General features: G+C 47.4%; 3 protein-coding genes across 3 annotated transcripts in view; all 3 read right to left on the minus strand.

Annotated features, from left to right (window-relative positions):
* Nucleotides 1–4,885, minus strand: part of LOC135242622 (Fanconi anemia group A protein-like) — a 23,374-nt gene extending 18,489 nt beyond the window's left edge. The window contains 8 exon segments of the mRNA XM_064313773.1: nt 130–240; nt 526–623; nt 721–794; nt 1,274–1,369; nt 1,457–1,587; nt 3,090–3,210; nt 3,351–3,457; nt 4,382–4,885. Coding sequence (XP_064169843.1) covers nt 130–240; nt 526–623; nt 721–794; nt 1,274–1,369; nt 1,457–1,587; nt 3,090–3,210; nt 3,351–3,457; nt 4,382–4,445 — 802 coding nt within the window. The 5' untranslated portion in view covers nt 4,446–4,885.
* A 3,500-nt stretch (nt 4,886–8,385) lies between these two features.
* Nucleotides 8,386–10,863, minus strand: LOC135242542 (P3 protein-like). Its single transcript, XM_064313657.1, has one exon. The coding sequence runs from the start codon at nt 10,249–10,251 to the stop codon at nt 8,797–8,799; it is 1,455 nt and encodes a 484-aa protein (XP_064169727.1). The 5' UTR covers nt 10,252–10,863; the 3' UTR covers nt 8,386–8,796.
* Nucleotides 10,864–12,693: 1,830 nt separating this feature from the next.
* chmp1a (charged multivesicular body protein 1A) lies at nt 12,694–20,485 on the minus strand. The gene is made up of 7 exons (XM_064313658.1): nt 20,312–20,485; nt 18,804–18,823; nt 18,569–18,646; nt 17,118–17,264; nt 16,682–16,810; nt 16,324–16,517; nt 12,694–13,958 (listed from the first exon to the last, which is right to left on the minus strand). The coding sequence occupies exons 1-7, from the start codon at nt 20,316–20,318 to the stop codon at nt 13,937–13,939; spliced, it is 597 nt and encodes a 198-aa protein (XP_064169728.1). The 5' UTR covers nt 20,319–20,485; the 3' UTR covers nt 12,694–13,936.
* Nucleotides 20,486–20,783: the final 298 nt, after the last annotated feature.

Here is a 20,783-nt window from a genome sequence, read left to right on the forward strand (position 1 = left end):
AAGGCAGCAAGTTACCAGAGCATAACACGCCACCAATCACAGATTTGCAGCAGGGAGACACTCACAGGAAGTGAGGTCACAGAAGGGGGACAACGACAGGAAATGAGGTCAGACGATGGGGACACTCACAGGAGAGCATGTTGTCCAGAGCACGCCTGCACGCCTGGGTGAGCCTCCTGCCGGTCGTGCCAGGGTCCTGGGTCTCCTGGAACCCCGCCCGAATCAGCACCGAAGCCACGCCTACAACACAAACACCCTGCAGTTTACCTGCACAGAATAAACGGCCAGTCCCCAAACAGGAAAAATGAACACGTGATATGGGTTACTCTGGAAAGAGCCGACTCAGTTCAGCTCACGTGACATGTATGAAAAAGGTGGGGTAGGTAAAACGCAGCTGTTCAAATGACCTTCTGTATGCCCCTATTGTATGTTGCTTTGGCTAGCCAAATAAATGTCATGTAATAATGGGGAGGGGAGGTAGGGGTGTACTCAGGTGTGGAAGGTGTGGGGGCGGAGCCGCAGTACCTGTGAGAACCTCCCGTCTCATGTCTTCATCCTCTGCAGCCATCGGCCCGCAAAGAGCTCGCAACTCCGGCTCCAGCCAGGGGCCCGCCCCCTCCTCACTGTCACCAAATCACAGATGAGAACCACCGACTCACCCAGACACTCCCCCTCACTGTAAATCAGCAGTGAACGCGTACGGTATGGCCGTTCGTTTACCTGTCCAAAATGGTGCCCAGAGAGAGAACGTTCCCAGAGTGCAGACTCCAGGCCACCTCTAACGGGGGCAGCGTCTGCACAACGCAGGAGACACGGGCAAGTCACACACTCGCCTGAACACACGCTAACTAGAGCACTCACCTGAGCACACACTGACCTGAACACACGCTAACTAGAGCACTCACCTGATCACACACTCGCCTGAACACACGCTAACTAGAGCACTCAAACGAGCACACACTGACCTGAACACACGCTAACTAGAGCACTCACCTGATCACACACTCGCCTGAACACACGCTAACTAGAGCACTCACCTGATCACACACTCGCCTGAACACACGCTAACTAGAGCACTCACCTGATCACACACTCGCCTGAACACATGCTAACTAGAGCACTCACCTGATCACACACTCGCCTGAACACACGCTAACTAGAGCACTCACCTGATCACACACTCACCTGAACACACGCTAACTAGAGCACTCAAATGAGCACACACTGACCAGAGCACTCCCCTGAAGACACGCTCCCCTGAGCACACACTCACCTGAACACTCCAGAGTTCCTGGCAGAAGAGCTGAGGGCTAAAAGCTCCCAGAGAGCGCAGCTCTTGAGTCGACTTCACCAACGCCGCCAGCTCAGCCTGGAAAGGGAGCAGTCAACACGCCTCAACACACGGAGCTGTAAGACCTGAACGTCAAACCCAGCTCCTCTGCACTGCGAGACGTACCCTCTGGGCGGAGTTCAGCAGGACCCCCTCGCTGCTCCCCGAAATCCTGCGCACTTTATCTGCCATCAGCCTGGCCGAGAGCACCCCCACCGGAACCCCCAACCGCACAGACTCCCTCTGCAGGGCGCACACTGAAATGCACACAAACACACAGCTTACGCACTGAAATACACAAACACACAGCTTACACACTGAAATGCACACAAACACACAGCTTACACACTGAAATACACACAAAAAACACACCTTACACACTGAAATGCACACAAACACACAGCTTACACACTGAAATGCAAACACACAGCTTACACACTGAAATGCACACAAACACACACCTTACACACTGAAATGCACACAAACACACAGCTTACACACTGACATGCACACAAACACACAGCTTACACACTGACATGCACACAAACACACAGCTTACACACTGAAATGCACACAAACACACAGCTTACACACTGAAATGCACACAAACACACAGCTTACGCACTGAAATGCACACAAACACACAGCTTACACACTGAAATGCACACAAACACACAGCTTACACACTGAAATGCACACAAACACACCTTACACACTGAAATGCACACAAACACACAGCTTACACACTGAAATGCACACAAACACACAGCTTACACACTGAAATGCACACAAACACACCTTACACACTGAAATGCACACAAACACACAGCTTACACACTGAAATGCACACAAACACACCTTACACACTGAAATGCAAACGCACACCTTACACACTAAAATACACAAACACACACCTTACTCACTGAAATACACAAAAGCATACATCTTACACACTGAAATGCACACAAAAAACACACCTTACACACTGAAATACACACAAAAACACACCTTACACACTGAAATACACACAAAAAACACACCTTACACACTGAAATACATACAAACACACAGCTTACACACTGAAATACGCACAAAAAACACACCTTACACACTGAAATACACACAAAAAACACACCTTACACACTGAAATGCAAACGCACACCTTACACACTGAAATACACAAAAGCATACACCTTACACACTGAAATACACACAAAAAACACACCTTACACACTGAAATACACACAAAAAACACACCTTACACACTGAAACACACAAAAAACACACCTTACACACTGAAATGCACACAAACACACAGCTTACACACTGAAATGCAAACGCACACCTTACACACTGAAATACACAAACACACACCTTACTCACTGAAATACACAAAAGCATACACCTTACACACTGAAATGCACACAAACACCTTACACACTGAAATGCACACAGATATACACCTTACACACTGACATACACACACATACACCTTACACACTGAAATGCACACAAACACACACCTTACACACTGAAATACACACACATGCCTTTATATACTGAAATACACACAAACACACTCATTACACACTGAAATGCACACAAATGCACATTGTACACATTGAAATAGACACCAATGCACACTAAACACAGTGGTGACATTGCTAGGCAAGAAAACAAATGAGCGAAATTAATAAATATTAAGTTACTGCATCACACTGTTGGGTAATGTCCCAATCCCAACTGATGCTGAACCTACCCAGGAGAGAACCACCAAGCGTGCACAAACTCTCAGTCCCAGGTGTAGCATCTTTGTCAAGGAGACCTCTCAGTCCCTCCTCTGCCAAGCAGCTCACCTTACAAGGTGTTGCATCTACCTGCTGCAAGAAAACCAACTGCATATCAGTGACATCACCTTTATGTGACTGACTGTGCATGTGACTGACTGTGATATGTCAGCAGGTCTGGGGAGTGGTCAGGCTCTCCCCGAACCCTCCTCCCCCCCTCCCACCCAGCGAACCTCCTGAAGCAACTCCGGAAGGTTCTGGTTCCGGTTCAGCAGCTGGATTGCCGCCTCCTGTAGCTCGCGTTCGCTCCCACACGCAGGCCTCTTCCTCACATGGGCTGCTGCACCAGTGCAGGGAATAGAACAGTGTCATATAACCTCCATCCACTGGGGGGAGCTGTGGCACAAAACAGGTCTCACAGGCAAACCAATGATAGAGCTACTAACTCATAAATAAATTTTAAGCTGTGAGATTCCATACTTCAACCTGTTTCATACAGCTAGCTGCTGGTAGTGAACAAAAAAAATGTAACCATGTTCCAAAAGTTAAGGGTTCTTCCAGGATACACATAAACCCTTAGAAGGCAATGTCACTGTTTCTAAAGTTAGTTATTGCTACTGAGTGATTAATGGTGTGTGTGTCCTGCAATAGATTGGCAACCTGTCCAGGGTATGTTTCTGCTTCTCGCCCAATGCATGCTGGGATAGGCTCCAGCAGCCCCCGCAAGCCTGACCAGGAATAAGCAGGTATAGATAATGGACGGATAGATGGATACTGAATAATTATCTCCTCATTCACAGAAGGCACTTCTATCCTGCAGAAAGGGGAGTCTTTTGTGCCACAGGGCACAACTAGCTATCCAATGGTCTGAGAATCACAACAGTGGTCTCCTCAGTCAATACTATCCTTAATCTAATCAAGTTAGTTAGTTGTATGTATGTATGTATGTATGCATGCATGCATGTATGTATTTATTTATTGGGGGGGCGGGGTGTATTCTGGAAGGCTACTGGAAGCAATATCTTCCAATCAGCTAAGAATGCTTTGATCAACTTTCTCATAGAAGAGTGGTGTCTTGTTCCACTTGCAGACTTTCAGATGCTGACAGACATTGCCATACAATACCTACACATGGCGGCCCACCACATTTTAAATACGTAACTATTAATTGGTTCACTCACTACCTGTATATTAAATGTTTCTTGGCAATTAACTGACAACAATATTGGGAGCTACAGAGCCGGCCAAATAACTAGCAACTTACCCAGAAGTGCTGAGAAAGTCCCCTTCTTAGCGGACAGCGAAACACTAGATGCCCCAAGAGACATAGTGAAATTCCGTTGTCTTGCTAGCTGACCTAATGTCCTTGGTTTACAGCAGACAGATGGAACGGCATCCTTATACAGCTAACGGCAATCGAGGGAACAATAAAAACAAGTAGCGATTGAACTCACGTTTGCTAGCTAAGGAACGGCGGATTGTAGTGTGTTTGTAAAGTTACTAGCAACGTAGCTAGCGTACTAAAAACTCACAAGAGAACTGCTGTGTCTATATATGTGCTACCTTTAAATTTCTGTTGGTGAGACACAGAACACAACTATACTATAGGTGTCGTGACTCCGTTGTGTTTTTATCTCTAACTAGTTTCTGAGCAAACATTTAAGATAGAACCTTCTACTTCCAAAGAACTGAGATTTCACAAAAAAAATTCTCTCAGTTTTTACCCTTGCAGTTTTCCCCACTTCCGCCTCCTGTACCTTCGCGCTCTCTAATTCAATTGGTGTGACGCGAGGTGCAACTCCTCCAATCCACGCACTCTTGCTCAGTACGTCCAGAGTACAAGATAGTCGTAAACATAGATGGTAGAAAACTCATAACTCATGGGGTTTTATTACATTACAGTTTGGTATTTAGAAGACGCCCTTGCCTGTAGCGAGTCATATACATTACATTGTATATACAATAATTTACGGAGTTGCATATTTTACAGATGCATTTCAGGTATCTTGCTCAGAACAAGAACAAGGGGGGAAAAGCTATGCTACACTGCCTACCTCTTAACTAACTTATGAACCCGCTTCCAGTCAATAATTGCGTCTGAAAATAATTGTTTTCAAGTTTAGACACAAATATTCATTACTCGAGATGATTCTGTGTTGTTGATCATTAATGTGACCTTAGAGACATTGAAGGTGGCAAGGCTGTCTGTGGTCAAGGCCACGTTTATATAATGAGAACCAATCAGAAGCCAGAGAAAATTACCCTGTACCCTCTCCCAACCACCCCTGACTTAATACCGTACAGTAGGCTGGACAAATACATAGACTGCTTGAATTCTTTACTCATTTCCCATTTTTCCTACCTTGCTTCCTTTCCTGGATTTCTTCTGAATGTATCGCCAAAAAGGAAGGGGAAGAAAAGAAATGAGGAAATGCGAAGAAATTTGGAAATATAGGAATGTGTACATCCTCCTTCACTCCAGTATTGTTTGAGGCAACATTGTTCACAACTGATATTGAAACCTCCAGCAAATATGTGTTGTTTAAACATAAATGGCTCCTAAATAAACAACATTTTACTGAAATCTGGAATCAAAACAACTAGGATTCTTGATTTACTTGTTTTTTTATCTTTCTATCTCCTGTTCATGCATTCATTGAAGCAAAGCATTGAATAGCCCAATCACTACCAGCAGAAGGGGTGCATTTTGTATCCTTTGTCATGGGAGACAAATGAGGACAGATCACATGTCTTTAACAATTTGAATGTTTCCTGTCATGTTAGCCAGTTAACCCTTCTGGCACACAAGGAGACAAGGGGACAAGGGAGGAAAGATACATTTTTAAGGAATCTGACCATGCCTCCATGAAAACAATCTCTTAAGCCTGGAGTTATGAGTCGACTATGGCCATTGTGATGCTGGGGGGTGCGGCTCACGTCTCTGGTGACTAATGAGTGCAGCTCCAACGTTTTTGATTGGTCGACTCCACTCCGCTTCTTCCTGATTGATCGATATGCCTGCCCTGTCCCGGCAGCTCATGTTCCCCATGTTGCGCTGACAGGTCTGTCAGTAGATTGTGTCTGAGGAACATCGATCCATTTAAGGTAAACAGCACCAGTGATCGCACTGTTGCGTCAGTGTAAAACATAATCACGGTCGTGATCATGACGCCCCTGACACCCACAATAATCATCAACAGAACAGACAGACCCTTAGAATTACCCAACAGACTAATTGGGTGAGGGGCATTTTGCTGCATGGGAGGTCATTGGGTGACTGAGAGGAAGCAAGGTGGGTGGGTTAGGGACAGTTGAGGGGTGGTAAGGGGAATTTGGGTAAGGCCAGCTGGGTGAGAGAGGCATTTTTAGTTTGGTGAAGGACAGTAGGGTGGGGCGAGGGTCAGTTGTTGAGTGAGGGGTGTAGGATTTGGGGTAAAAGACGTCAGGCTTGATGGGGTAGGACGTTCGGAGGATCTCATTAAAGTTTAATCTCAGCGCCTCATCAATCTTTCAGTGTTTCCTATTGTGTCCCACACTGCAGAGGAGGATGTGTCAATACTGCAGCACTGATTCAGGGCCTCGGTACGAACGCCCACCTGGAGCACCTGCAGGCGGTATACTTACCTGCATCTGCGGAAGAGGTATCCCCAGAGCACGGAGATAATATCGCTGCAGTGATCAGACTCTGCACACGGACGCACACACACACACACACACACACACACACACACACGGTGTGGCTACTGAGGGTGTGTAATTACCTCAAGCCCTGGACTGAATCACGAAGATCACAGTCAGATTATCAGCAAGAGGAACTATAAAACCTTTCGCCGAGATTGCAGGGCAAGAAAGCAGGAAGGGCAAGAGGGAGTGAGGGAGACAACAAAAACATTCGGTCAGATAAGAAGAATGGGGTCAGCGAAAACGATCGCTTCATAATGGAACGCAAACATGTAAACAGTAACCGGGAAGACTTCAGAGACGCATAGGAGACGTGGCTACGACTGCTCCAGCGGATCCCTTCACAAGCACACTAAGTGCTAAAACCACAGCGCCGCTGACACACTCGGGGAGTCGGGCGAGTTTTCACGTGTGCGTGCGAGCGAGCGAGGGATGCCGGCGAAAAGGAGCACAAATGCCAGGGAGACCGGGAGACGGCACAAATAAGGCTCCGGCTTCAGCAGAGAACGGGCGAAGGCGACGGGCCAAACACAGCACACGCAGGTGGGAAAGTGAGACGCTCAGCTGCGAGGTCAGCGCATTTGTGCGAGTGTGCGGTGTTCTCTCTGCGGGTCATCATCTGAAATCACCCAAAAGAATAACATAAACACTTAAGCGATAATAATAAACTGCCAGTAACACTGAAATAAATATCAGTCCCGACCCGTTTGCTTCTCCCTCCTAATGAGGCAATTAGTGAGCACACCAGGCACTGAACAGAGACCTCATTACGGCAAGCAAGGACAGAGCTCAAGGCCCTCAAAAGAACAGGCGTTGGCTATGCGACAGGTGTACCCGTACCTGCCCCAGGTGTGTTTACAGTGGTCCCTCCCACACTGGGCCCCGAGGCACCAGAAAAACAGCCTTTTAACTGTCTAAAAATATTTAACGCGGTAAGGAGTAAGGGCGTCTCTCTTTATCCAGCAGCTGGAAGGATTAAACGCAGACTAATCCTCTTCAGCCAAACGACAGAACTCATTCTCCACCCCCGCACCCCCGCTCACACGTCTCTCACCAGCCCCGCCTTTTTGGTCTAATGTTAGCAGTTTTCATCACTCTCTTCTGTCCCTAAAACATTAACTTCATTGGACTCTGCAGCCTCCGGTTGCATCAGGGGACCTCATCTCCATATTCTCTCACCCACACGCAAACAAACACACGCCGTTGGTCTCCCACTGCCATGCTAAAGTCAACAGCAAAGAGAACGGTAAACGGACCTGGACCTGTTTGGCAACCCGACCCGTCTCGGGACAGAACAGTGTGCGTTGTCACATTGGCAAATACAAGCCAGATATTAATATGCAGCTGTGCGCACAAACAACACAACACATACACAGCACCGTACAAAAAACCGCGACGTACATATAGCACTGCACACAAACAGCGCTGCAAACGCTAATGCAAAACAGACACCAGAGACAAACACACATCTGTTTCCCCTCCACAATCCCCCATGCACCCATCTTCCACACACCCTCCCTGACCCTGTTCAATTCCATTCTGTCACGCCCCTCCCCCCCCCGGTCCCATTTACACATTCCACTGCGATTCCTTACAACATTTTTATTTTTCCCCCAGCTCAAACGCGCAATCCAAGTACACAGAAAGGTACGTTCCCTCCAGTCCAGATGAGAAGCAGACAGAAACATCCAGCCCCGTTAACCCCGCCTCCTTTCCCAATCCCACAAACCCCTGCCAAAAGACACACAGGGCTCTGTAAACATTATACAAATCGCACTCCTCGTCTCATTTACAAAACAAAGTTAAAGGTAGAAAAATATCTTTCATTTTTAGAATCATTTCTCTCCTCGCGTGTATGTACAGAGCGGGAATTTTCACCAAATCATAAAAAAAGACAGAAAAAGTGGGAGAGAAAAAAGGCCTTTGGTTTTCGAGAGAGAAAAATACTTTCGTCACTGTCCAGCGTGTCTGAGACGCCCCAATCAGCCCTCGCCCCGGTCAGGTGTCCGTGGGGGCCGGGGGGCGGAGCCAGCGGTGGGCCAGGTGGGCGAGGACGAGGAGGAGCATCTCGGAGGTGCTGCTGAGCGCCACGATGAAGGGCGCCTGCGAGGCGAAGTCCGCCTCGGACCTCCGGAAGGACAGCTGCATGACGGCCAGCGCCAGGAGGCTGTTCTGCACGCCCACCTCGATGGCCACCGTCCGGCGCCGCGGCGAGTCCAGCCCCGCCCCCCGCGCCGCCGCGTAGCCCAGCAGCAGCCCGAACACCGGCACGGTCACGCCCGCCACCACGATGCGCGGCCGCACCCGCGCCAGGATGGACGCGCCCATGCGGTACGCCATGAAGACCCCGCCCACGATCAGCAGGAAGCTGAAGGGGCGGATCAGCGCCAGCAGGGCGCGGCTCAGCCCCGGCAGCCGCAGCTTGACCGCCACGCCCAGCGAGATGGGGATGGCGATGAAGAGGAGGGTGCCCAGGATCTTGACGAAGGGCACGTGCAGCGCGGCGTGCACGCCCAGCAGCCACCCGTACAGGGCCGAGGACAGGGGCATCATGGCCGCCGCCGCCACCGTGGAGACCAGCGTCATGGAGATGGCCAGCGTGACGTCGCCGCCCAGCAGCAGGCTGTAGAGGTACCCGCCCCCTCCCCCCGGGGCGGAGCAGGTGATGACCAGCCCCAGGGCCTGAGCTTTGGGCAGAGATGCCAACCAGGACAGGCAGTAGGCGTACACGGGCATGACCAGGAACTGGCTGGCCACGCCCAGGAGCAGGGGCACCGGGCTGCGGCCCAGGGACCGCAGCACCTCCACCTCCACCTTGCAGCCAAAGGCACACTTGTTTATGAAGATGAGGGGCAGCAGGGCGAAGAGGAGCGGGTTCTCCGAGAAGTGGGACAGCCCGCCCGACTGGAAGTGCTCGCCGGACGGGTCGTCGCTCTCGGGGGACACCCTGATGGAGTAATCGGACCGCTCCTCCACCAGGACCGACCGGGAGTCCTGGTCCAGGTCCATTAGCTGGATTCGCAACAGCGCTTGCCCGGCCACGCCCGACCTGATGCCGACCACGTAGCTCCTCACCGGCCCCTCACGCCCGCTGTCGCTCACGTTCAGGATGGCCAGAACCTCCGGGTTTAGAGAGTGCACATTCACCGTCTGACTCGAGCTCTCCCGGCCCCTCCAGCCAGCTGCGCTCCGATACTGGCTCCAAATTACAATCACTCCCTTGGTGTTTTCGGGAAATTCAAATTCCTGCGCCGTCCCATCGCCGATGTGTATGTATCTCCTGTCGCCGCTGGCCGTTACGTTACTGTTTTGGTTAGCTATGGACATGCCCGCTGTTGGCGTCTGTGGGTCTTCTCCTCTGGTGACAAAGAAGAGACAACCAAATGCTAGGACCGTCCTCATCGTTTTGGCGGACAGAGGGCGGAGAGGCGTCGCAGAAACGCGGTTCTCCATTTCTTCCTGCTCCCCACAATGTGTCCGACCGACTCCCCCTCACCGCACGCGGAAAGCACTTATCAGATTCTCCGGTACAATCACAACGTCGCTGCCCTCACCAGACGGAGTCCGTATAGTATCCATTTAGCTTTCCTAACCCGCGTTCTCTCTTAGCCGGAATTCAGACGTCACTCACCCCATCTAATTCACAACTGCTTATATTCCGAGCGGAGAAATGGAAAAAAAATCTCCTTTTCTGTATCGATTTGACCTGGTTCCTGTTTTCTCTTCCGGGCAGAGGGCGTTAATCGGTTTCTGGCTGTTGCGCTGCGCTCTTTTTCTCTGTGTCCGTCGTCTCTCTCTCCACCCATCTCTCATCTCCCTTTCTCTTATTCACTCGCTAAGCTCTCTGCTAATCCAATCAAAATCGGCCAGAGCTTTAACTCTATCGAGCCCTGCCTCCCCCTCTTGGAACCGTACAACGCCGTTTTGCATTATTCCCAGGTGTTCGTGTGAACTGCGGACAGAAATTACTGAGTTAGTGAGTAAATTAGACAGACGAATTAATTATAAAATGCCACGCACAGGAAGCTATATTTTCAGAAGCGCAATAAGCGGTAAACTAAGCAGTTAAAAAACGTGTAGGTTTGTCCACTTAGGTAGACATATGGGAGACATCATTATCTCGGCTAACTATAGCTGAGAAAATTGGTAGCCGGTCCGATTATAAAGAACTATACAATGTAGGCCTTAATAAAATGTGCTTTTAGTCTAATTTAAATATCGTGTCTGTGTGACTTCTCCACTCATGTCGCCTAACGTAAGATAGTTTTAGCCTGTAGGGGTTTCTCTATAGGCTACCTAATCCCTGTTTTTGTGACTAACAGTGTTGATATGTAGGCCAATGCTCGCAATTCTGACCATTACGCTTAAATAAAGTTAAATAAACACAAGAAGATCTTACTCAACTGCGGTTCCTTATCCCTGGCATAACTGGTTTTTGCACGCCACTTTCGATTAGTCTTTTGTTACACAAATCCAGAGGACACTACTACTAACAAAGCACAGGTGATTTAGTCGATGATCCGGTTACAAGTCACACCCTGCTTTCCGTGTCAAACAGTGAAGAAAGCTGATAAGAAAGAGCGTAACCATTCAGTGAAATAAATACCAAAATAAAGGGCCACAATTGAATGAATGTAGGCGAACCACTGTATGCGAATAGGACACACTGAAATCTGAAACCTACGTCACACTTAACGTGCGAAAAAAGCCTTGTTCTTGTTTAAATAAAAACGGCGAGACCCCTCAAGATGTCACGATGTCGACTGTGATCTAGTACACAGTGTCCTACTTTGTGACAGGACTTGCCGATTTCGGCAAACAGGGACAACTTCAAAGTACACTTTCGCCACTGTTAAGTGATATCCGTGGGATTTAGAGAAGCGCCCTCGAGCTGGACAGCTCACTGGTGTCTCTTCTTGTGTGAGGACCGCCGATTAGCCAGAAAAAGTTGCCTGCGGAGACTCAACCATCCCAAACCATGCTCAGTCATAATTACTGTGCATAGCCTGCAATTACAGGAAGGGCCTAGTTTACCATTATTTGCACATGGAAGTAAATAGCAAAAAACAACGCAATTCAACGTCGAATTCAGTTTCCCTTGACTACTTTAAAATAGACCCTCCCAACCAGGGTGAATTGCTCCTTCACATAGGACTTAGCAGCTGAAACAATTTGTAGTATGACATCACAATATGACACAATTGAAACAGTTTAGGGGTGTGATGTAATGAAGCTTCGCAGCTGATGCAGCTCAGTTCATCCAGTTCCTAGAATCCCATCAAAGTTTTCATAAGAAGAGTTGACTTTCTGGAGTTTGAGTTTTAGTGTACATTTTCGATTGGTTCTGGAGAAAAAAAACGTCACAGTACAAGCTGCTTTGGAAGGATATTTTGTTCCCACAGACTTGCAAGAGCTCCTATGCCAGCCCTTATAAAGACAACATGTCATTGTTAACTTCTCCAAGTACCTAAAATATCTCATTGCACACATTACACTGTATGGTCTAAATGAGAAGGGGAAAAAAAAACTCCAGTGAACTCACCCTCTTCCCCAAGATTGCCGAAAAACACAGATCTAAAGAAACATGAAAAGATCCTCTTCCTCTGGAATCCCTTATCAAACCGCCTGAGTCAAAGCATCCCCGTCTAATTCACCTTCGCGCCTGGTCACACAGAAAGGGCATTATAAACGCTAATAATGCAGACGTGTCCACTGTAATTACTCAAAATATTAAAATGTGTAAAAATGATTTTTTCTGTGACACTGCGGTTATTTTAGGGAATATTTTCAGGGGAGTGACGAGAGGCAGTTCATGAGATGGATAAAATTAGATCAGTGTATTATTAAGTTTCAGCGAGGATCTCACCGTAATAAAACTCACGAAACACCCGAGTGTGTCGGTAACGGAGGGTTTTATTTTCAGAATATAAACATAGAAAACCAAGCAATTTTAACAAAACTCTGAACATAAATATCCACCCAGAGCAAAAAAAAAAAAAAAAACAAACAAAAAAATATTGAAATCATAGAGAGATATCAGAAGAGAGAGAGGAAAACCAGAGGAAGTCAGTCTCAGCGACGCGTGGCACGCCGGACGAGAGGGCAACAGCGCCTCGGCGGAAACGGCGGGATGTCCGTCTCCCTGTCCGTCCGTCCGTCCGCAGGTCTGTCCTCTGCCACTAAACATCTCGCTCAGGCACTGAAGCAGAGCGCCTACAGGCAACGACCTGCACCCCGATAAGGCATGAGTAATCAAACAGGATAGGTCAGGCGCGAACACTCAACGAATTGGAACCGGGAGGTGGGGGGGGGGGGGGAGCCAGTGTCTCGTCGACAGCCGCGAGCGCCGTGAGGTGCGGACCAGCAGGGGGCGCCGAGGGACGAGGGGGACAGACGCACGGTGCAGAGAAGGGTGACACACAAGCGTGTGTGTGGGAGTATGTATCCCTGTGTATCTGCATGCGTGTATATGTGTGTATGAGAGTGTGTGTGTGTGTGCGGTGAAAACATGGGCACAGACAGGTGTGTGTTAGTGTTGTACTTTGATGTGCACATGTACATGATACGTGTATGCGATGTCTCCAGCTCTGTTACCCACAAGAGGCTCAGTAACGGTCATTACACCCCCCAAAACCCAAAACCCAAAACCTCACGCGCTTCCCTGACCTAATTTCATCAGAGAGAAAAAAAGCAAAATACACGCATATATATATTCATATTTATATTTTTAAAACCCGTGTGGCTCCACAGTATGACCTACAGCTCTGAATCTGTCCCTCGGTAGAGCCCCAAGGGGAAAAAAACACCTTTCCCGAAATGATTACAGCTTTCAATTTAAAACGCGTCTCATAATCGTTCCTCCATATTCAAAAGGGTTGTCCTCTAGGAAAGACAGCATGAGAGAGGGAGATGTAGGAAAGGACGTTGTGAGAAGGCGTGTGTCAGGCATTAATGTGCTGGTGGGTGGGCGTACCTCCCTCCCCACCTTATCACATCCTCTCACCCTGCTTCATCTAGAGGAAACAAGGGAGGGAGGGGAGGGAGGGGGGGGAGGGGGGGATGGAGGGTGGTACAGGCAAAGTGATAGAACCCCAGCTCCTCTCTTCTTTCCTCAGCGGTGGCAGCCGATGAGAGAGCTTCAGTTCCGCAAGGCAGCCAGTCTGAAACAACCATAGCACTGTCAGTGTTTGTACAGTGTATACTGTGTGTGCATGTGTATAAAGTACACTGTGTGTGTTTGTGTGCGCGTGTGTGAGAAACTGTGCATAGGATGTATGATATGTGTGCTGTATACATAGTGGGTGTGTACACTGAATATGTACATATTATGTGTGGGTGTGTGTGCATGTGCATGGAGCACATTAGTGTGTGTAGTATAGTGTACAGCCTGTGGAGTATGTGTGTAGCGTGTATATGGTAGTGTGTATGTGCGAATGTCACATTTATAGTGTACATTGTGCGTATACTGTGGTTATGAGTTGTGTATGGAGTACATTTCGCATATGTTATGTGTATAGTATGCATACCATGTGTTTGTGTGTGTGTGCTTATATTGTGTGTGGCTTATATAGTGTATATATTTGTGGCATTCGGTCCGTCAGAGAGGTGGATTGGTCTCGGTTGCACTGGCTGGTGGAGAGAGCGCACGCACCTGGGCTGCGTTAGCTAAGGTGTGCTGCTCTCCACAGTTCGGAGCTGAGACCGGGAGCTCACGCCGAGAGCGAGTTTCTTTATTTGAGTTGCGTTTAATTTCAGTTTTGTATCTTTCAAAAAGACGGCGAAAAGTAATCCCCTGCTGAAAAGTGGGAGGAGCTGGCCAGGTGAAAATCTGGAACTGAAAAGTTGCCCTGCTCTGTTTTACTTTCTTTTGTCTTTGTTATTTCAGCTTGTTGTTTTAGTTTATTGCTTTTGCCTGGAACCCGTGAGGGGGAAGGGTGAAGATGGCGTTTATTTTATTCCATGTTGGTGTGGGTGCGCTCTCTCTCGCCATCCGACAGACAACGGTGTCCCCCGGTGCTGCCGCATCTCCCTCCCAGGGTTATATTGTGTATACTGTGCTTGTGCGCAGTGCATATGGTGTATTTTCTCCCCACACGTTACGTGTATAGCATGCATACAGGGTGTGTGTGTCTGTGTGCACTTATATTGTGTGTGGCTTATATAGTGTATATTGTGTGTATTGTGTGTATACTGTGCTTGTGTGCAGTGTCTATAGTGTATTTTCTCCCCATACGTTACGTGTATAGTATGCATACAGGGTGTGTGTGTCTGTGTGCACTTATATTGTGTGTGGCTTATATAGTGTGTATTGTGTGTATACTGTGCTTGTGTGCAGTGTCTATGGTGTATTTTCTCCCCATACGTTACGTGTATAGCATGCATACAGGGTGTGTGTGTCTGTGTGCACTTATATTGTGCGTGCCTTATGTAGTGTATATAGTGTGTATTGTGTGTATACTGTGCTTGTGCGCAGTGTCTATGGTGTATTTTTCTCCCCGCACGTTACGTGTATAGTATGCATACAGGGTGTGTGTGTCTGTGTGCACTTATATTGTGTGTGGCTTATATAGTGTATATTGTGTGTATACTGTGCTTGTGTGCAGTGTCTATGGTGTATTTTTCTCCCCACACGTTACGTGTATAGCATGCATACAGGGTGTGTGTGTCTGTGTGCACTTATATTGTGTGTGGCTTATATAGTGTATATTGTGTGTATACTGTGCTTGTGTGCAGTGTCTATGGTGTATTTTTCTCCCCACACGTTACGTGTATAGCATGCATACAGGGTGTGTGTGTCTGTGTGCACTTATATTGTGCGTGCCTTATATAGTGTATATTGTGTGTATACTGTGCCTGTGTGCAGTGTCTATGGTGTATTTTTCTCCCCACACGTTACGTGTATAGCATGCATACAGGGTGTGTGTGTCTGTGTGCACTTATATTGTCGTGCCTTATATAGTGTATATTGTGTGTATACTGTGCCTGTGGCAGTGTCTATGGTGTATTTTCTCCCCACACGTTACGTGTATAGCATGCATACAGGGTGTGTGTGTCTGTGTGCACTTATATTGTGTGTGGCTTATATAGTGTATATTGTGTGTATTGTGTGTATACTGTGCTTGTGCGCAGTGCATATGGTGTATTTTCTCCCCACACGTTACGTGTATAGTATGCATACAGGGTGTGTGTGTCTGTGTGCACTTATATTGTGTGTGGCTTATATAGTGTGTATTGTGTGTATACTGTGCTTGTGTGCAGTGTCTATGGTGTATTTTCTCCCCATACGTTACGTGTATAGCATGCATACAGGGTGTGTGTGTCTGTGTGCATTTATATCGTGCGTGGCTTATATAGTGTATATAGTGTGTATTGTGTGTATACTGTGCTTGTGCGCAGTGTCTATGGTGTATTTTTCTCCCCGCACGTTACGTGTATAGTATGCATACAGGGCGTGCTCTGTGTGCGCTCATATTAGAGTGAGGCCAGCACAGTGTACATTGGGCGTGTGCGCCGCGCCGCGCCTACCTGCGGGAGAGCAGGTCCTCCTTATCCTGCGTGCGGGAGGAGCCCTCGCCCAGCGACGTGGCCCCAGCGGGCAGCTGGCTCAGCTGGTCCATCACCTCCAGCCCGCTCTCCTCCGCGATCTGCACGATGAGGTCGTCCACCTGCTCCTGGGGCGTGGTCAGCGTGGTGGCCGAGCTCATGGAGTCCTCCATCACCTAGAGAGAGGGGGGGGGGGGGAGGGGCTACAGCTTTAACGGACAGGAACCCGGAGGGGAAAGCGAGCAACACTCAGCGAAACACAGGAGAAATGAAGGGAGGAAGAGGAGGAGGGAAGGAGGGAGCCGGAAGAGGAGTGCGGAGGGAAGGGCCCGTGACTCACGGAGGTGTGGACGTCCAGGTTCTGGACCTGCGTCTCGAACTTGTCCATGACGGCCGACACCTTCTGCAGGTCCATGGAGCCCAGGGCCTTGTCCAGGGCCTTGGTCACCTGCGCCATGTTCTTCGTTACCTAGGAGACACAGCCCGGGGTATTGGCCAACCGTGCAGCTGAGCAAAAATAACGAACCCATGCGAAACCGACAGGGGTGTATATGAGAGAGAGTGAGTGTCTGTGTGTGTGTGTGTGTGTGCGTGAGTGAGTGATGAGGTGCCTGTGTGTGTGTGTGTGTGTGTGTGTGTGTGTGCGCGTGAGTGAGTGATGAGGTGCCTGTGTGTGTGCGTGTGTGTGTGTGCGCGTGAGTGAGTGATGAGGTGCCTGTGTGTGTGCGTGTGTGTGTGTGTGTGAGAGTGAGCGTGTAGGACGGACGCAGACTCACCCCCTTCATGGTGACCGCAGTCTGCACCTTGGAGGCGACGGCGTCGACGCGGGACGCCATGCGGAGCCAGTTCAGCCCCTCGTTCTTCTTACGGATGGCATTCTCTGCGTACACCCGCGCGCACTCCACGTTCTTCTGCTGCAGAGCCTGCAGGCACACGCGCATGCTTACTATACTATACTGTACATGGTGATCTCAAAAACACTGACTTTACACACTGATCTCAAAAATACTGACATTGCACGCTGATTTCAAAAACACTGACTTTACACACTCATCTAAAAAATACTGACGTTACACGCTGATCTCAAAAACACTGACTGTACATGGTGATCTCAAAAACACTGACTGTACACACTCATCTAAAAACACTGACTGTACATGGTGATCTCAAAAACACTGACTGTACATGGTGATCTCAAAAACACTGACTGTACATGGTGATCTCAAAAACACTGACTTTACACACTCATCTCAAAAATACTGACTTTACACGCTGATCTCAAAAACACTGACTGTACATGGTGATCTCAAAAACACTGACTGCACATGGTGATCTCAAAAACACTGACTTTACACGCTGATCTCAAAAACACTGACTTTAAACGCTGATCTCAAAAACATTGACTTTACACACTGATCTCAAAAACGCTGACACATATTTTTCTGTAGTTCAGCTGGAACCATTTCACACAACATATGTTCCTCCGGCCCCCACAGATACGCATAGTCAGATCTCAACAGAATCTGTCATGTACAGCTGATGATATACTGCCCCCCGGTGGTGAACGAGCCGCATCACACCACAGAACTGCAGCTCCACTCTGCACCAGCATTGAAAGCCACACCTTGTTTAACCACAATAATAGCAGTGATGCACAATGCGGGCTGACCCGTGTCAAGATTAAATGCCAACTTCTGCTCTTATCTCATTAGCCCGACTATTCATTTGCTCTGATGTTTCTGACAGTCAGGAACTACAGCTGCGGATAGCGCATGCATTCTCGTTGAACGCGTCTGGCTGTCGTCACTCAATTCAAAGGCGAATGATTCACTCGTTTTCCCATGACATGCTGAAAAATGACTGGCTTGTTGCAGTCATACTGATTACACTCAGCTATCTCATCTGAGCAAATGTGCGGCTCTGCGGTCCATATATGGTTTCTACCAGGCCTACGGCCAATGGGATCTGCATTGTAGGGGAAGGTTTAAAGTTGCTTCCACCGATCTGCTGAAGGTCCATAATGGTGAGAATCCAGTACACAGACAGCGGACACGGCTGACACTGCCACAGTCTGCATTTAGTGAAAGGCCTTAACATGATAAGCCCCTCAGCACCCCCATTTAGCCTTTATCACACGGCCTTGTTAGGACTGCTCTCTCGTAAAAAAGGAACAAAGCAAAATACCAATCAAAACAAAGCCGTCCATTCCCCTGTCCACAACACTCACCTTCTTAACCTTTGCCTGCTCTGACTTCGAGTCTTTCTCTGCCTTTTTAGCTAGCTTTTCCAGCTGCTTGGCTGTGAACTGCAGAAGGAAGAAAAGAAGGGAGAGAGTAAGAAGGGACGGGAAATGAGGGGAGAGGGAAGGGGAAGAGGTCAAAAAATGGGAAACACACAAGTAGAGACCACTGGATCACTGCCATGATGTCATAGCGTCTCTAAACCCACAATCCGTGACTTACCTTTAACTGGAAGAGTGTGTCTGTAGGATGGGTGGGGGAGGGAGAGAGCAAGAGAAATAAAAACACATCATTATTATGTTGCAGCAGTCTGTAGCCCCTGCACTAATATGGCCTGATGATGAAGTCAGGCTCTACGTCAGCAGAACCTGGCTCTTTCAGTCAGTTCTGTCAGGTCTGGGCCCCGGCACTAAATATCAACATGAATTTTAAAATTTAGAAGAACGCCAGATCTCAGGTGAAAAAATAACAGCGAGATCCTGATCGAATACCATGCCATGATCACACCAGGGCCACTGAAAGGGCACAGACTGGCCAGAGAAAACAGGCTCAGTGATCACCACAATTCCAGAGAAATTCTGACAGATTAACTTTCTAATACTCATAGGTACTGTAAATACATAAGTGTGCTGTGTGCATTTCACCGTGTATAAATACTGTACTGTCCATTTCTCAAAAACAAATTTGACACTTGCACAAAAACATGTCAGCAGACAATGCTAGGACAGTAGCCCACAAGCACTCCAGCGGCGGAAGAAAGACTCGCATACTGCGGCCAGGGTACACAAGCGCCGCGAGCGGCACATATGACGGTTCTGAACCGAATGGCGTTATCGTAGGTACCTTTCTGTACAGCTGGTACGTCATAGTAACAACTTTTGTTCTTCACTTAAAAACATCTGTATATTGTCTGCTAGTTACAAATACTTGTACACATGGACGATGATGCCCAACACCGCACTGATGCTATTTTGTGGAAAATCCTGCCAATAAAACATTTCCAAAAAGAATATAAACTATTTTCCACATTTATGCCAAAAACTCCGGTGATCTTACTTACCGAACTGAACTGAGTTTAATATGATTTCATATGTCAACAAATGTATTCTATAAAGTACACCATCTACACACGTACCGCCCCCTACTAACGTCAGACAACGGCTTCCCCGGGCCTGTGCTGAAGCAAATTTCTATAAATTGAGTCAGCTAGCTGGCATAAATTGCTAGCGAATTTAATCAACACATACTCAACAAAGATACATGCCAAATATACGTTCAATGGTTCATCGTGGAAATGAAGAAACGCTCAATTACATATGGAAAAACAAACTTTGTTCGAATGAATATAGCCAGCTAAGCAACGCGTTATCTAGTTATCATAACGCTACGTAAATAGTGACAGAAAACTAGCTAGGCTAGATACCTAGCAACTTGGCTAACAAACAATCACTGTAGTGACAAGTACTACTTCATACCGTAAACAGAAATCAATAAGTTGGGTATATAGTCTAGCCATCGTCGGCTTCTAAAAATGTTGCATATCCCACCAAATGTTTAATTTATAGGCACTTAGCGTAGTGGTTTAGTTAAACTAACGTAAACACGGGTGGAGTTGTAACCAAGCTAGCTGATGCTAGGTAGCCATTTGAGCTATTGTGGCATTATACTACAGCCAACACAGCTAATAATTGTCAAAGGATCAATAACAATTCGGACAGGGCATTTCTTACCATCCATTTCCCAAAGTTTAATAACTCAGTTTGTAGTGAAGTGAAAAATCTGTTTATTTTGAGGTAAGGTATTTCTTCCGTTTAGTATTCTCTCACAGTCAGTCGTTTTCCTCTTCCTGGCTTGAAGGGCCAATGTCAGTCATCACGTGCGAGGGGCATTTCCCTGACTGATTGAAGTTGTACAGGGAACGACCATCGCCGTATATATCTCGTGACGATGGTCGCTTGCCCGGTGTTACTGAACAAATTAAAATGTAATTATATTGACGTAATAATTAAATCCACTCATTTAAATAACATTTAAATTCAAATAATTATAATTAAATTACTCAAACAATTACATTTAAATGTATTAAAAATGAATTTATAATTTTATATTTTCTATTTTATAATTTTATATTTTATAATTGCTAAAATATGCCAACCTGGTGTTATGGAGAGGGAGGTGAACCAAATAAATAAATAAATATTA

The sequence above is a fragment of the Anguilla rostrata genome, chromosome 16, assembly GCF_018555375.3.
Source record: "Anguilla rostrata isolate EN2019 chromosome 16, ASM1855537v3, whole genome shotgun sequence".
In the NCBI taxonomy this organism is placed as follows: Eukaryota; Metazoa; Chordata; class Actinopteri; order Anguilliformes; family Anguillidae; genus Anguilla; species Anguilla rostrata.